The sequence below is a fragment of the Ricinus communis genome, chromosome 1 (assembly GCF_019578655.1).
Source record: "Ricinus communis isolate WT05 ecotype wild-type chromosome 1, ASM1957865v1, whole genome shotgun sequence".
In the NCBI taxonomy this organism is placed as follows: Eukaryota; Viridiplantae; Streptophyta; class Magnoliopsida; order Malpighiales; family Euphorbiaceae; genus Ricinus; species Ricinus communis.
The window spans coordinates 29,558,974-29,577,573 of NC_063256.1; the positions used below are offsets into that span (position 1 = coordinate 29,558,974).

The 18,600-nt window shown below is 34.2% G+C and overlaps 1 protein-coding gene and 1 non-coding gene across 4 annotated transcripts; one reads left to right on the forward strand and one right to left on the reverse strand.

The window, feature by feature from the left end:
- The first annotated feature begins 2,922 nt into the window (after positions 1–2,922).
- LOC8276854 (membrane protein of ER body-like protein) lies at positions 2,923–10,340 on the forward strand. Of its 3 annotated transcripts, none has more exons than XM_015717188.3 (8): positions 2,923–3,373; positions 4,526–5,158; positions 5,594–5,737; positions 6,712–6,915; positions 7,658–8,059; positions 8,235–8,483; positions 9,140–9,201; positions 9,502–10,340. In XM_015717188.3, exons 1-8 carry the CDS (start codon positions 3,094–3,096, stop codon positions 9,964–9,966), a joined length of 2,439 nt encoding a protein of 812 aa, XP_015572674.2. In that variant the 5' UTR covers positions 2,923–3,093; the 3' UTR covers positions 9,967–10,340. The 3 variants fall into 3 exon arrangements, with proteins under 3 accessions (XP_015572674.2, XP_015572675.2, XP_015572676.2); XM_015717189.3 differs by having other exon boundaries at positions 2,924–3,373; positions 6,715–6,915; XM_015717190.3 differs by lacking the exon at positions 2,923–3,373 and adding an exon at positions 3,406–4,035.
- A 7,684-nt stretch (positions 10,341–18,024) lies between these two features.
- On the reverse strand, positions 18,025–18,131 carry LOC112534239. The gene has a single exon (XR_003078540.2). It is a non-coding gene; the product is annotated as a small nucleolar RNA R71 (small nucleolar RNA).
- Between the last annotated feature and the right edge of the window lie 469 nt (positions 18,132–18,600).

Here is an 18,600-nt window from a genome sequence, read left to right on the forward strand (position 1 = left end):
CATATGACTGAGTTAGGGGAAGGAAGCGGTAAGATTAGTTGGCCATTGAAGGGTGTTATCGACTTACTGTTTCATTCCAGGTTCGTTGATTTGTGACATTAACATAGTTCCTAAAATGATTTTAAGTTTTCATAATTGTTACTTGATTGAATTTATTGGTTTGGATGTTCATTATTCGACTTTGTAGGTAAGCCATTCTGAAAACCTTCACGAGACCTTACTCGTCCGCTAGGGTAACCTAGGGGTTTAAAGGGCTTGTTGCACATGCTAAGTGCAACCGTGATTCCTACGACAGTGAGTTAGGATTTTATTGCTTTGTTAGTACAGTTTTTCTTATTTTTGTTTTGTTTCCTCGAGGACGAGTAAGGTTAAGTATGGGGAAATTTGAAAATGCAATAATATTTGCATTTTATATGCTATATATATACGTTGTTCTTCATGTTATCTTCGCATTTTTAATCTTTTAGAGCTATTATTTGTTATTTTTGATATTTCTCTCCTCGGGTTCATTTTGTTTTGTTTTTGTAAGAATTGACTCGAGTTGCTAGGTGTTGGCGAGGATGTTTGTAGAGTCGTTCATGGTCAAGCACGATGTTAAAGAGATACTCATGCCTAGGAGGATTTTATATTACGAAACGAACAAGAGAAGCTATCCCACGGTCACTCCGCGACTTGGCTTTCAAGGCTAATGATAAAGTGAAGAAACAGTCCACTACACCCCCTGCTCGCGGCCTACAATGCCACGTCGCGGCCTGTCCATGGCTGGATCTGCAAAACTGCGTTTTAGACACCTGTCTAGTCGAATTTATAGGGTGAAAACCTAGCCAAACTCCTGGATATCCTATGATATAAATAGATTGTAAAGAACCTAAAAAAGGGAGCTCCCTTCTCCTTCTCTCCTTAGTTTTAGGCTGTGTTTTCTTTCTCTATTTTATATTACTTTTCTTCATGCTTTGAAGATTTATCAAAGACCTCATCATTCATTTATCAATCCAAGTATTTTCTTTTTCCTTTTTAAGCTGTTATTAATTATGTTTTCTTTTATAATCTATTTTGTTTATTTAACTATCATGAGTGAGTAGTTTTCTAATCTAGGGCTAAGTGAACCCTAGCCATGATTGGTGAATGATTTGTTCCTTTAATTCTCCAAATTAATTATTTAATTGCTCTTGTTTAATTGATTGTGCATATTCCAATACTAGATTAGGGATAATTAGTATTGTTATGATTCCATTATCTTTATCACAATGGGAATTGAATTTTGACGGATTTGAATATTTCAATTAAGGACATGAAATTCTCCATGGGATAGGTAAAACAGATTGTTAGGAAGTCAGGGTATTGAGTTTAATGTCTTTAATTTGCATGATTCCACGGGAGTAGGTTTTGATTGCATATTAGGGAAGCCATTGATACTCGGGAGAGATCAATGGTATTTTATAGGGTTTACCTTTCCTTATGAACATTTATTTAGTTAGTTTGGGGTAGGAACTTATATTTGTGTTAATTGTGCTAGTGGGGATACTTAACTCTAGGTGCTTTTTATCCTTGAATTTATTCTCATTACTATTATTTGCGTTAATTAGACTTAGATTAACTCTTCCTCAATCGTTGATTTGGTTACTTACTTAGCATTAATTAAAGTCAAGATTAGCTAGTTTTTACTACTTCAGTCTCTAGGGATTCGGCCCTTGCTTGCCCGACTACATAGTTAGAAGGTCTAGTTAGGTTATTTTTGATAGGCACGCGACAGCCTTGTCATGCTATCACATAAATAACTCTTAATATAAATCCTAATAATTATACAAAATGATTAAAATGTCCCTTGGGCCTTGCAACTTTTGGCCAGACCTTGCAAATAGCAGTCGATGCGTCTTAATCTTGGGTCTTGACACGAACATGTCCAATTAAGCTTCTTTTTGAGTATTTAGCTCCATATTTTTCTCTCTTGGTTAATATTACCTGAAAATAGACAATTAAGCTTAAGTGAGGTAAAAACATATATTTTCACCATATTTTATATAGAAATCATATTATTAAAGCTCTAAAATACCTAAATATTTATATATAATTTGGACCTATCAAAACACATTCAATTTAAAAATAATATTTATTTTATTAATTTACTGATACAATATCTAGTGACGCGCTAAACAAAAGTGTATTTAGTAAAATTAGAAATTTGGATTAAATTGATTCAAAAATAATAAGTTATAGGCCTATTTATTAAAAAAATTAAAATTTAACATATTTAATCCTTAGAATGTTAAAACTTAACTTATTTAATCCTTAAAAAGTTAAAATTTGACTATCTAATACTTGTTATTTTTTATTAATTATATCCAAGTTTTAAATTTTGCTAAATACGTTCGTGTATAGGGCGTCACTAGATATTATATCAGTAAATTAATAAAATAAATATTATTTTAAATTTTTATAATTCAATTAAAATCTAAAAATCTAATGTCATTCCACTTTTAAAAAAGACTAAATTGATTGTATTTGACTATTCGACACAAATTCATGGGCTATTTGCTGAAAAAGTTTAAATTAGATGTATTTAACAATTAGCCATAAATTTAAAGAGCTTTTTGCTGGAAAAATTTAAATTACATGTATTTGACCTTTAAATATAAATTGAGGGCAAATTGACTATTTTTTCAATATTTAATTAACTTTCCCAAATTGTTTAAGGTTTTGTTTTCATAGCTTTTGGCTTTTTCCTAAAAAGAAAATTATAAAAGTAATTTAGTAATAAAGATAAACAGTTAAAGCTTACATGCATTTTAAAGCATAGTGGGGTAATGGTTAGTGGCTGGCGGTAAGGAAGTTGTAACTTTATTTTTTATCAATAAGAAGTTGGTAACTTTTGTGTATTAATAGGAACATTGTCTGTGCATGTTTTGTGGATGTATGTTAATTAATAAGACACGGACAGATAAAAAGTATAGAAATGGTGGACGTTGAAATTCAATGACTGCTATATAATATATCAATATACCTCATCTCTTAGCTGTGATCTGACCCTTTCCCACTCATTTTCTCTCTCTTTTTCTGCATCATCAACTCTCCCTTTCTCTCCCTAAAGCTAGCATGGCAATGGAAAGCAATCAACATAATTTGGTATACGAAGAGGAATTGCTGGAGGAGGTGGAGGAGGAGGAGGCTCTGCAGAGGAGGCACAGCAACAATTGCAACAATTACAATAATAAGAATGGCAATGGCAATGTTATTCATTATTGTAGCACTAGTATTAGCAATGGCAGTAATGAATTGGGTGCTGCAAATGGAGATGAGAGTGATTCTGCTGCTAAAGAAAATAGGGAGACTCATTACGGTGATAATAATAGCGTTTACTTTGACCAACACGATGGTAGTTCCCTCTAGTTTTTCTCCTACTTTTGGCTTATTTATTTTCCTTTCTTTCCGTTTTCTACTCTCATTATTGCTTTTATTTTATTTTTTTAAAATTGACCCATAAGTTTTTCATAATTATCATAATTATGTAAATTCCTAACACCTGGTTTGATCATGTTCACGAACTTTGATGAAATTGTATGCAGAACACATGTTATCAATATTACTGGATTTAATTACTTGTTCTACTTCCCTACTTGTGTGTTGGGCTTGAATGATATCTGCTGCACACGTTCGCCCTGGTTCCAGTTTTAGAATAGGGATCGGTTCCCGATATTATAATTTTTTTTAAATGTTTATTGAATCTATAAGTAAGATAAAAATAGTAAATAGAAACTAAGTGTCATAGTCCTTGATTGTGAGATCATTTCATCTAGAAATTTGAGTGTTCTTGTTACTTGTGTAGATACTCTAAAATATCTGGTATTTGGAAAATTATCTGTTATTTTTCCTTGTTTTTGACTGAAGGAATATGGAAATGTCGCCACTGCAACTGGACCTATTGCATGGGAAGTCCTTTGGTTGATCTTAATCAAAACATTAAAAAATACTTGGACACGCCAATGAATGTCAAAATCCATAATCAACGGCGACCGTGTTTTATTTTTGAAACTAAAGGTCAGTAGATTCCTAGGGGAAATGCTAACAGTTACCATTAGTGAAAATGCAGTTTGAAGTTCCCTTTAAAAAGAGTGTTAAGAAGTGTAATTTCATAGGGTAATACTATAATGCAGCACACTGGTGTCTGTTGTCCATGGATCTAATGATATTAGTGATAATGACTGTTAACTTTCCTTTGTCATTGGCAGGCAAAAGTTTGTGATATCTGTGATATATGCTTTTGTCTGCCTTGTAAATATCAATTTTGAGATTATTGTAGGTGTTTGTGAAAAATCACTCTGTTCAGTCGGGGATGATAACCGATATATCTACTGCTATTAGACTATCGTAAATTCATAATGTTGACATAATCCTCTGATATCTTCTTTATATTTCTTCTTCTTTTTCTTTTTCTTTTTTCTTTTTTCTAGTTATGCAATCATCGATGTGCATATCTGGTCCACCTATGCTTCATGAATGAATATATTAAGCTGCTGCTTGCTTGCAGGTACTGAAACTGTCAATGAAGTTCTTGAAATGAAGAATGATAGTGTTACAAGTTCTACTTCTGAGACAAATTCCAGAGATGCAGATGTCCAAGTAAAAGATGTGGAGAATCAGGAAATTCTGATTGGGGAATTGAATGATCAATGTGGGGAAATTTTGGGCTGTAGAGGGTTTGCTAATTCAAGTTTAACAGCTTTAGAGAAGTCACACGAAGAACAAAATTCAAAATCAGTGTCTTTTAACAATGAAACTAGAGTAGCAGGGGATTTTGACTTAATAGAAGAAGCTGACAAGGAAGAGACAGAATTAGATATTGAGAGGGTGCTACAGAAGCAAAATACTCATGATTTGTATTGCCCTAACTGTAACTCTTGTATTACCAGACGGGTTATCCTTCGTAGAAGAAAACCAAAAATTCGAAATGCACATCATAAATCAAAGCATAATAAACCAGATAGAATATTTAGCTCCAAGTTAGATGTCAATAGTGCCACTTCAACCAAGATTGAAGCTCGTGACACAGTTAATATTCACTCAAGTGATAATGCAGCAGGGATGGCTGATGATTATAATAGCAACAGGGGACCAGAGATATTCAGATGCTTATCCTGTTTTAGCTTTTTCATACCTACAGGTACTAATTCTACCCCTGCTCAGTGAAGAACTAATCCTTTTATTTATCTTGTTAATTTCTTAGTGATATAGCCACTTTGATGATGGTGATCAAATAAGCCCATTCTTGATGATTTCTAGAGAAATTCTACTTCAAGTAGGCTAGCTTATAAATATTGTGTCAATTGCTAATGTCACTACTTTGATCATTGTTTGGTTGGTGGCCATGCCTCTCCTCCTTTCAAGAGGAGGTCTACATATAAAATCCTTTTTCTTATCAGCTTTAGAAAAGAAAGTTGGGTCACTAAAGAGATATGATAGTTCTTATTAGTTGAGGTTTATGTATGATAGATGAGTTCTCACATGACTTTGCTTCACATTCAAGTATTGCTGTCATTTGTATCATCTAAGATCTTACTGTGGACTACAAGCTTAACTAATTTGTCAAATTTGACAGGTCACTGCTTTAAGTCGTTTCGGCTTTTTGGAGACAGCACTGGGATTGAAAATGTGCAAAATCTTCGAAAGGGGCCTGCAACAAACAGAAATTGGTTGTTTTCTATTTTTGCAACCGATAAGAAGAAAATGGCTATCGAACAGGGTACAGTTTGGTTCTGAATCCTATGAAGACTTACTTTTGAACAGAATGATCTCATTTACATTTTTAGCTGCTTTATTTTTTTTTATGTTTGTCGAGGCCCTGTTTTTCAATTTGGTACAATTGGATTAAACATATCTTTTTGGCATATGATGGACATACCAGTTTTTTTTCTTGACATGGAGTTGGAAATGTGACCCAATATAGTCTAGCCATAGTTATCGTTTAGAGTGAAGAAACGGCAGTTCTGTAACTGAAATATTGAACATATTGAAACTTAGGAAATAAAGATGACATATAGAAGTACAAACACTATTAGTTTATGGGGAAATAAAAATTGGCCAACAAACAAAATGTGATGACTGATATTGCAGAAGTTTTTCGACTAAATGAGAGTTGCTTCCTTGCATATTCTCATATAGTTTACTGTGCATCATTTTCATGTCCATACAGGCCTTTGAAATGATGGTCGGATGCAATCAAGTAATTATTAATAGACTTTATTTCTTTTGCTATAAAGCGTATCCATGTACCCCTCAGTTATCACATTTTCTCTATTATCTTTCAAAATAGAAATTCATGCAGCAAATGGCTTCCCTAAACCAACAATTACGAACTTGTCTGAATAATCCCTTGGGCTGTTTTTGTTGAATTTATGCAGATACCTGGCCTAGAGTCCTCAACTTGGACATGTGGGCCCAAGGAATTTAGTCCACACAGCCGCATCAAATAAATGAAAGTCTTGCTGATGGTGTTTGTTCTATGTTTACATGCTTATGTTCATGTCTGAATGTTTTCGTATTTGTCTTCCTCCCAGCTTATAGAGCATGCTTATATATATGAAAATTATGATCTGTATGATGATAAGCAACATAACCAGTTAGTAAGTTTTTGGTACCGTTGCTAGTTTAGAATCAGTTCTGCTTTGGGTTAAAAGCAGTTACTGTGATTAATTCTTCAACTGAACATTTTGGCAGCAGGAAGTGAGGCACTGCCTGATCAGAACAGTCTTGTCTCTTCTGTTTCTCCACCGGTTGGACCAGTAAATGATTTGGGAATTGCATCCCCAGTAGTTAGAAAGGAGTTTGTGAAATTTTCAACAGAAGATGGTACATATCTTGAAAATGCATCTACAAGTGTGGGAAAGAAATCAGATGATGCAACTGAAAAAGTCATTACAGGTATGGGAAAAATTTTCTCTTGGGTTGTGCACATATGCATACATGCTTGTGCGCGGTTGATATCAGCCAGTCTAATGCTAAATCAAGATTCTACGAAAAGGCCCATAGCACAAAGGACATCATTTGGTTATGTCCATAATGTATTTTCTGGGCATCAATAAGTTTTCTAGGGTTTACCTTTTTCTTCTGTTTGCTTACAGATCAGCTTTTTAGGAATGAGCTAAACAGTTTCAGATTAATTGTCACCTTACTTGACATCTTTTAACTAATCTGGCCATTTTTGCAGCTGCTCATGAGAACTGTTGAGAAGTGTTATTTACATTTATTCCTAGCTTCTACTCTTGATATGGGGCATTTTCGCAGTTACCACCTTGGCATGTGCATCTATATTTTGTGTCTCTGCAGAAAATCATTTCCCAACCTTCATTTGTGCTTCTCAAGTCTGGATATCTTTGTCTTTCATCAAATTAATGTCAAGTCTTGCCTTCTATATTTTTATTATTTCATCAGTAACATTACCAATTTCCACGTGCATGTTCCTGTAATTTCTGGAACTAGTTAGTTCTTTTGACGATATCAACATTATATGATACTGAATTAGGACATATGTTAAGGAGTTTCTATATGTTAAATGTCTGGCTAGATTCCATGCATATTTGTTTTCTCATTTTTGCAGTTTTGTGCATATGTCAACTATGTTATGGTGGATTGTTCAACAGTTAAAACTCACATTGTTCTACAGATACGATGTTAGATCAAGACAGGAAAGATCATTCAGCAACACTCCTTCCTGGCGTTCTGGTTAACAATAGAGAACCTGCTGAAGATGCCTCATTCAGACCTATGCAAGCTGGTGTGAATGCTTTAGTCTCTTCAACTTGTGGATCTTTAGTGCCTGACCAGTCACAGATAGACAAGAATATCAGAACAGCAATGGAACAAAATGCTACTCAAAATGATCAGGCCTCATTAATACTAGGCACTCCATTGCCCACCAAGTTGTTTGCTGATGGACTAAATGGTTCAACTGTTGTAGGCCATGAGTCTAGAAGAAATATGTTTTCTTCAACCCAAGGAACTCCAGTTCTGGAAACATTGAAAACTGGTGTTGGAGAGACGAGTGATGCTGTGGAAAAGAGTAAGGGTATGTCCTAGATTTTGGCAGCAGTTTCTTTTTTTCCTTAAGTTATTCCTTAGATTTTTGCCCTCATGTAACCTTGTCAATAATTCCAGTGCTTTATTAGGGCTCACATACTTTGCATATATGTGGCCACAAACTTCTTTCTGTTAAATCTTTTTGACATGACAATATGATGCAGGGCATGATGTGATAGTTTTTGTTGAAACAATGCCGGTGGAACCTGCAGCTTCTCAGAGGGCACAAAACAATGATGGTTCGACAGAAGCCACGAGCTTGCTGCAAAGTGGGACTCAGACATATACAAGTGAACAAGGAGGTGCTGGAATTTCTGTCGACATTTTGAAGAGCATTGTATATGGTGGTTTAATAGAATCTATCACAAGTCTAGGTGTTGTGTCATCTGCAGCTGGTGCTGGTTCTGCTACACGTAAGCCTTACTTGTCTTTTCCATGGTATTACTCTATGTTATTGGTCAATTTACTGAACAAATTCATCCAGTTTTGTTGGAAGTCTTCTTTTTTTTCTTTAAATGTTATGGTATGTGCAACCTGTGAAATATGTTCCATCCATTAGGGTATGGAGTCAAACCTTCCTCGCAATAAACCACTATACAGGCTCATGCATCTTTTGCAAAAGAAATTGTGGTTACACTTTCAATTCCTGCCAAGTTTGATAGTGGCTTCAATTCTTGCCAAGTTTGGCTAGTGGCTTCATATTTCGAATCTGTAATGTTCATTAATCTACATATACTATCAGAAAATAATTTATTCATTACTTTTGGAAACTTCATACATTTTGCTAAATGGTGTATGTAACTTGCATAAGTGACACTTACTCAGGTCATGCTATAGGGATGTGTCATGCATGACCTTAAAATTGTCAAAGAATCATTCCACCCAAAAGCGTAAGTTGTTAGGTGAAATCTCAAGAATAGTTTACATCTCTTAACACATTCCCACACGCAAATGTCCATTGGGCTTTAAGCGTGAACAAGCACAAGCCACTTTTTATTACGTTCCTATTGTTTTGCAGAAGTTTACTTGAAAAAATCTTACCACTTGGTTGACCTTACAATATTTGCAGTGAATATTTTAGCCCTGGGATTGGCAAATTTGATTGGTGGACTTTTCATCATTGGTCACAATGTGAGTAATATTCGTATTCACTTCTTAGTAATGATTAGGATATTTAATGCATTTGTTGCTTAAATTTTGTTTAATTTTAGGCAGAGATTATAATATGACAATGAAAGGACAATTTTAATTAAGCTGCATTACCTTATACTGTCGTGGAATCTCCTCCATAAAGCCTTCGAAGATAACTTTAGAAACATATGATCAGCATAGTTATTTGACAAGCTTCTAGCCGCACTGCTGTTGTGGAATCTGCTCCATTTCTGTTATTCCAGTTACATTGCATGTTAATCTTGGAATCATGTCTTACAGCTCAACGATTTGAAAAACAATCACTCTGCTGGGTCGTCTCGAACAAATGAGCAGGAAGACCGCTACCAAGTAACACTCGGACGAAGGGAGAATTTTTCACTTCATGCAACAGTAGCTATTATATCATTCCTCATTTTTGGCTTGGTACCTCCAGTGATCTATGGCTTCTCATTTTACAAGAGTGATGATAAAGATCTCAAGCTTGCAGTTGTAGGAAGTGTTTCACTAGTATGCATTATTTTACTAGCTATTGGAAAGGCTCATGTTCAGAGGCAACCCAAATCTTATATCAGCACCATATTCTACTTTGTCAGCATAGGGGTCATGGCCTCTGGTGCTTCTTATATAGTCGGCAACCTACTCCGTCATATGGTGGAGAAAACTGGTTGGTTTGAGCCAAGTTTAGCAGTTCCTACGAAAGTTCCAGAAAGAAAACCATTTCAGCTAGGAAGGGCATCCTATTGAAGCTTTGAGATTTTGGGGCAGAGAAACTGAAGCAAGTCGGAGTCTTTGTATTTTTTTACAGTGCTTTCATTGGAAAATCTTGTTTCCAAATCAAACTTATCAATGTCGGCCATATTTACCTTACTGTTGTAGTTTTATTTTATTTTATTTTATTTGTTTGCTAGATTTTTATTTTACTGCCATCTAGTTGGCATATAAAAAACGTAATTCTTCGGGACACTATCTTGAGGAAATTGACCAAGTACTGATTTATAGGGTGGAAACTCTGGGACTTCTAGATGTTGTTGCTCTTTAATTTATTCTTCAGATGAACAAGAATTGATTGAAGGTTTATACAAGTTTGAAATTTTAGAAGGGAAAAGTTTAAAGTAGCATTCTACTCGGGTAAAATCTCTTTATTGTGAAACTATAGGAATATCTTCTAAATAGGTATAAAATAGATGGTTTCTAATTTGGGCTAGTTATAAACAGGGATAGACTTTGTATTGTAATAAGTTATAAGTTTTTTAAGCCTTAATTTTTTTAAAAAAATTTCTATATAGTAATATATATATACATATTTTTAAAAAATATATGTTATGATATGTTTTTTCTTACTGTATTATTGTTTTGTCTCTTTTTACTAACAAGATTAAATATTAAATAAAAAAATTAGCATTAAATCTCTATTAAATTATAATTTTTTTATAATCATATATTTTATTTGGTCTCAAGTGCATGACTATAACGAGGTTTTACTGTGTTTATTATTAGATTAAAATTTTTTCATGTTCAACTTGAACATGATAAATCAAATTTATATAACCTTAACTATTGAATTCAAAATTAATGATTAAGATTAGTTATTTAATAAATATAACTTATTTTTTAAATTTCTTAAATTTAATTTTTTAATGAAATCTTAACAAATAAGAGATAGGAATTATAAATATGATCTATTCCGAACAAAAAAGAATCTCAATTCTTAATCATAACTTCATATATATACAATATTCATTAGATATAGGAAAATATTATACTTTCGTCTATACACTCGATGATAGATGATTGATATATTCTAATTGTATTATACAACTAATAATAAATATTTGGCTCATACTTTTTAATACTAATTAATATTTATTCACGTACATTGCACGTGAATGTCAATAATTGGACTAATTATTATTAATTTATTATATATAATTTTTTCTCATGTAATTCTTATATACATTAATTTAAAAATTTAAGAAAATTCTACTTCAACTCATTAACTTAGACTCATTACTATAAAATATTTTAAAATAATTTTAAATAATGAATGAATAATAATCATACCAATAGAATAAAAGAGAAAACATTATGAACAATGTTCCTCAAATCAATTTCAAATTGATTTGCTTTCTCACCCTCTCCTCGCCAGCAAAGAGCTATGCAAAACGACGTCACATACTAAGGTTTTTTTGTCAACTTTCAAATGTCTTGCACGTCAACTCCAACAGTCTGTTTACACTAGAAATCATGCTCAGTCTTGGTTGCCCTTCTAGGAATAAATGATAGGAGCATTGAACAGTGTGCATATGATGGGAGAATGATGTCATTTACATTCCAAGGAAAAGATGAAATCTGACGCACCATAAATGTAGCTTTATCCTATCGTGGGATCCGGGCGGTCTGGGGGACCACCACGGCTTCTCTCTTTTCGAGACTCCTTGCAAATATGAGACAAGCTACTATAAATGCTAATTGTAGTACCATATATGTAATTTCATAAAAAAAATAATAGAAATATCTTCAAACATTATTCAGTCACACTTTTTAGGTAAAACGATAATGCATCACTAGAGTCTAATAATCATTTACCATAAAAATCTCTTAGGCCCATACGTTGATACCACTCCACCAACCCACCTTCTACCTACCTTTTTATTCTTCTCTTCATCAACAAAATCTAGACATTATCATCTCTACTCTCTTCTCCACACATAACGAGTTGATCAACTATGCATGGTTTCAGTTTGATTTTCGAGTTTATGATATATTTTAGTGATTTTATGAATTGTAACTTAGTTTTAGCCTTTTTTTTTTCATTTTTTACTTTTAGGTGGGTTGTAATAGATAGATTTATTTTTTTCTTTATTTGGGATGCATGCCAAATATCTACTATGTAATTGCCTAAATTAAACCTGGTATGAAAACTATAGGCCATTAGGTTAATCATTAGTAATTGGGTTTTAAATCTATATAGACTTTGTGAATCTTTATCATGCTTTAATTGAATTAATTCGACCATATTTAGACCTAAGATCACTTAATTTGGGCCTTTCATAAAAAGTAGTCCATTAAGGTTTTCTCCTTCGACGTCATTTTTTCGAGACGCTTTTACGTCCAGATACAGATTCTAGAAGGTAATTGACGATAATCATGGATTTTTAATGACATTTATTCAAATTTTAAAGGATTAATATTGGATATTTATCAATTATTTTTTAAAAAGTGTAAGATTATTAGTTCCTTTAAGGTTTCTTTTGAAACCCTACCTCTATAAATAGGGTTAGGGCTAACAACAAGGAACAACAAGAAACTAGAGAACAAGAGAAGAGAAAATTTACAAAAGCTAATATTGATTGAAAGATACTTATGTTCATCACTGAGGGTTTAGGTCACTAAGAAAGAAGACTAGAAAAGAACTATTTTTTGGAAACCCTTTTTTGAAGTCGACAAAAGCCTTCCCAATACTGAACACTAGATACCCAACCAATCTTCGATTGAACTGCTTCTTCATCACCTGATACTCGCAAAACTATCAACTACGGTGACAACCTCAAGATTCCCTAACATGCATCCATCATCATCAAAATCACTCTAAACTAGTTTCCTTGTTTTCTTTTTATTTTTTTATGCTTTTCCTTAGAATATGATTAGGGCTAATTTTATTGTTTTATTTTTATGATTAATATGATTAGAGGAGGATTTTCTATTAATCTGCATGTTACTAATTTATTAGATTTTAGAATCTGATAGTAAGAAGATTAGGATTTTGAAATTTAATAATATGCCAACATTAGGGTTTTAGAATCTGATTAATCACATGCATAGGATTATATGATTAGATTTTTATTTTCATCATGAGTTTGTAAGCAAATTAGTTAATTAGAGTTATATGATTTATTTGCCATTCCTATTCACTGTGTTTTTAGTTTTTAGGGGTTTTGTATTACTTTTTAGGGTTTCTAGCTTAATCAATTATTATTTTCTATTTTTATTTCATTTTTTTTCTCATTCTAATTGTTTTTTTTACCTTCTATGCATGTTAAAATCGGCTCTAGGACGTGAGGAATACACAAAAAATTAAAAAAGCTAATCTGGATGCCGTAGAGTTGATTGGCTCTACACCTTTTTGCCCTATTTTTTGTGTATCGCGAGTTCTTGATGTATTTTCATCAGTTTTGTGTACTATAGTTAGGTTTTATGGCTTTTCTTTGCAATTTTGGTTGTAGGCTAGGTTGTAATTGCTAGATTTATCTCTCTGTTCTTTATTTTTGTTTGTTTCATGGTTTAATGTATAATAAATAATTGTAACATGATTGCCTAATCAAAAAATGGACACCTAGACTTTAGGTTGAGAAATTGGACCCAACATGAAAATTGTAGTCCAATAGGCTAATCAACATTGATTGGGCTTAAGTTTTAAAAATTGAAGTAGATTTAGTGGGCTTTACCATGTTTTAGTTAGGATTGGATTATATTAGAGCTAGATTCACACAAAAATGAGCCTTATTATAATATATAGTCCATTAGACTTAAAGGATTGGAAGTTAAAGCATAATTTGTAATTGGGCCAGATTATATGAGTTATGTGCATAATTAATTAGTAAGCTAGATATACAACCTTAATATAGGTTGGGCTTAATAAAATAAGCTAAGACCTAGGTAAATTATGTGTGTTATTTGGTATGCCTGTGTATGAACTGCTGTATTTATAGGGAATGATTTGCTAAACAATAAAATTAAAGACTAATATATACAAATAAGGAAGTTCGCTTCCAGACCCATCTCTAGATTTGTAGTGTAAAGCTTCCTTATAGAATTTAAGAAATGTCACTCACTAGTAAAAGTGTCTCGGTGCTTAACTGGGTGGCGACTCCCATCTTCGCGCTAGTCTTAATGACTAGTTAGCGTGTTCCCAATTAGGATGAAAAGCATTACAATGCCATAGTCGATAAAGAAACTTGGATATGCGATCGAGACCATCACCATAATTACCTTGTATGTTTTATCTGCTTTGAGAGTTTATGGCATGCGTATTGGGTCTACTATTCTCTGCTGATAGAAAGACCAAACCCAAAATTCTAGGGAAGAAAGACTCACCACGAACCGTCTATGTGAGTAATAAGGTTGGAAGGATGCTTTGTATAATGTATGCTAACCCTTTTCTCTTATTTATTTATGCATAACACGTGCATCATGCATCTTATGCATACACGTATCACACTACCCTTTTATTTTTAGCCATATAGACACTCCTTTGGGTTGGAGAAGACAAGATAGTTGAAGGCTGGAGAGGATACCATTCTTATCGAGAATTCAGATTGTGTTAGAGCTCCTTGAAAAGCCAAGACATCAAGCTTCCATAAGTGAGACTCGAGCTACATCTAAAATGGCAAACAAAATAGCTAATGAATAGGATGTTGAGATCCTCAAGAATGTCGTCATCGATGATTTGAGGGGAGTGATCCAGGAGGAACTCCAATAGCTTTTGACTGGAATGGCTGCAAATCAAGCTCCACGTACTGCTTCGATTGCACCAGCTAATCCCCCTACTGCTATTGACCCAGTTGTAGTTGTAACTGAAATTGCTGCCAATGCCAATACCGAAGACCCTGCTAGAAGGGGAGTGCCCTGAAATTTTTGGGATTTTTCTCGAGTATGTGTTGGACCAAGCCAAAAGGGAGACAATCCTTGCCACCGATAAAATTATAAGTGGTTTAAGCGCCAGCTTGAGAAAGTGCAAGGTATGCTGGAAATCAAAGGGTTGGATCCGACTTATGATTTTGAGGAATTGATATTAACGGGTGAAGATAAACTGCTTACAAAATTTAGGATGCCTGAGATGAACAAGTTCAACGAGACTAGTGATCCAAAGTTTTATCTAAAGTAGTATGTCACCGTCATGGGAACTACATAGTTGAGTAGGACCCAAATTGTTAAACTGTTTATATTATCACTAGAAGGACCTATTGTAAACTGGTACCATGGTTTGAAAAATCTACCAAAGCTGAATGATGCAATTTATGTAATTCTTTTATTAAGCAATATGACTATAATACTCATTTGAAAGTCTCAATTAGAGATCTTGAGTCCACTAAGCAGAAATTGAATGAGTCTTCTAATTTCTTGACCAGATGGAAAAGTAAGATTGGGTTGATAAAGAACAAGCCCTTTGAGAAGGACCAAGTTCGTATAGTGGTTCGAAATGTTCTTCTTAGATGGGTCGAAAGACTTTAAATGATGAACCCAAAGACTTTCATGAACCTATATAATGATGGGCTTCAGGTCGAAGAAATTGAAAATGACAAAAGGATGACTGCGCAAATTGGCGGAAGGCCGAATTATCAGGCTGGAAGGAGTAGGACTTTGGATGTGAGTAATGTCCAATAACTTATGAAGTTTTCTAACTTCATGCAACCTCTCTCAAGGATCTTTGAGAGATTAGTGTAGAATGGCATGCTCCAACCCAAGACTCACCTGACTAACCATCACTCACAAGTAATGAGTGAATTTCCTTCGTCGTATGGATCCTTGAATGGGGAGATGACCCAAGAAAGAGCACTTTTTACTTGTGGGAGCCTTTTATCCTTACCCAAGACTCAGCTCATTGATATCCTTGATTTTACACATATTTGCATGCTTGATCTTGAGTTATTTTTAGACCAATTTATGTTCTTTTGTATTAGAATCATCCTATTTTAGTTTCCTTTGTATCTCATTTAGTTTTCTAGGCACATCATCTAAGTTAGAGAGAAATTGAACCAGAATCGGGAAGAAACGGAGGAATCGGGCGCGTTAAACTATTCAACACGCTCTGGCCACACACCCGTGCTGAGGAGCAAGGTCACAGTCAAGAGGCATGCTAAAATGCTCTACCTAGGGTGAAAAGAAGCAATTTGCAACACATTTTCCAAGAGTGACACGGCCAAGGAGCATGCCCATGCTGGGGAGCATGGCCCAAATCCAAGCCATAGTGAAGAAGGCCGAAAGTACACTTTTAGATCAATACGGGTCAACAAGGCCCAAATCCAAGCCTTGTTGAATCACGAAACCTAAATTAAAAGAAAAGAAAAAGAAAGAAAAAAGAGAGTCACACAAAGAGAAAAGGAGAAAAACTTTAAAGTGTCCAAGACAAACCCTTAGAGCTAACTTCTAGACGATTAAGAAGAGAAAACCAGAGATGAATTGTACTTCAACATCATCAAGATAGCGGCTTATTAAGGATTGGATCGAAGATTCAAGAGAAAGAAGAAAGAGAACTGAGCTGTAGAGTGTTAAAATAGAGTTATTCAAGAGAAGATAACATCTCACCATTTGAGAAAAGGGTGTTCATGTTCTTTTCGATTCTTGTCTACTTTGTATTCAATTCCTGTTTTAGTTTAATCATAAACATGTGTAACTAGTTCTAGCAAACCCATTTGGGGGCGATCTTTAGCCATGTTAGGCTTGCTTTGTGCTTAAATGATTGGATTATTGATTTAAAATTGTAGTTTTCATTCAAGTATAATAAATTTATTGTTCAATCAATTTGAGAACTCCTTTGTAATTGAGAAATTCAATTTAGTTTGGACAACTGCTTATGTGATTAGGTGATTTTCATCCTCGAGATAAGTGTAATAGCTTACTGGAGTAAGAATTAGACACTCTTATTAGTAGTAATTTAGAGATTAATGCTATTCTAAAATCAATTGTTAGGAAGAGATTCCAGCTTTAGATCTTTAGGATTAGGAATTAGTTAACTCGAGAGAGAGGCCAATTCATTCAAGAAATTATCCACAAATCACAATTCTTAATCAATCAATTCATAATTTGTTGTTTGTAAGCCAGCTAGCGAAAGTGATCCCCAATTGGGTTAACTTATCTTATTGTCTTTCTTCAACTCTTATTCTCTTTATTAAAATTTAGCTTTCAATTGCATAATCAATCATCTTTAGTTAATAGATTTTACTACCTTTTGATCGGTTAGATAATAGGAATAGCGTAGTAGCAATAGTTTCTTAATTTTCGTGGGATACGATATTGATACTTGCCATATTAGATTACATTTGATAGGTGCACTTGCCTATAGATTACTAGTCGTGTTTAGCATGCATAAAGTTTTTGGCGCTGTATCCGGGGACTCTCTATTTTGAGAAATATTGTGAACTGTATATTCTTGTTAATTCATCCATTTATTCTTTATTCTTTGTTTATTTTTGTTCAATTTTATTCTTTTATTCATTTATGTTGTTAGTTATCTGTTGTTTCAGGTAGTGTATGACCAGAAGATCCAATCTTGATTTAGTAGACCCTCTACCAGAACCAGAGCGATCCCTTAGGCAATTGAGAAAGCGATTGAACATAGAGGAGTAAGAGATTCAAGTTGAGAAAGCCGTACATGAGAGTGAATCGAGAAACATTACAATAGAAATGGCAGACACCAACAACAACAATAATAATAACTGGACAATGTATGATTTTGTGAAACAATCACTAGTGGGAATGCAAACATGGATTACGAGATCGGCTGTTGCCGCCAACAATTTTAAAATAAAGCCTAATGTGATTCAGATGGTGCAACAAACAGTTCAGTTTGGAGGCTTACCGAATGAGGATCCTAACGCACATATAACAAGTTTCTTAGAGATTTGTGATACCTTCAAGATTAATGGGACAATAGATGATTCAATTTGTCTCCGCTTGTTCCCATTTTCTTTGAGAGAAAGAGCAAAATGGTGGTTACAGTCACTACCCCCTAACACTATCAATACCTGGAATTCTTTGGCAGAGAAATTCATGTTTAATTACTTTTCTCCCTCTAAAACTGCTAAACTTAGAAATGATATATCTTCTTTTATGCAGTTTGATGATGAGTCGCTGTATGACACTTGGGAGAGGTACAAGGACCTATTGCGATGCTGCCCATACCATGGACTTCCAATCTAGTTACAGGTATAGACTTTTTATAATGGTTTGAATTTGGATACTAAGCAGATGGTAGATGCAGCTGTAGATGGTTCTTTAAGCAGCAAGACACCAGAGCAAGCCCAAAGCTTGATTGAGGAGATGGCCACAAACAATTACCAGTGGCACACTACTAGGAGCAAGACGGGACGTCAAGGGAATGTACACTAGTTGGATGCCACTGCAGCCTTGGCAGCTCAAGTGGAGTTATTATAGAAGAAAATTGATTAACTCCATATGCCTATCTAAGCAACTCAAGTAAGCTGTGAGTGTTGTGGTGGCCCGCACTACAATAGTAACTGTATATCGGGAGGTATGTTTGCTTCTTATTCTTCATCTAACCATAAACATGTGGACTATATGGGAAGTCAGCCTAGGCAGTAGAACAACCCGTACAACAACACCTATAATCTGGAATGGAGAAATCATCCGAACTTCGGA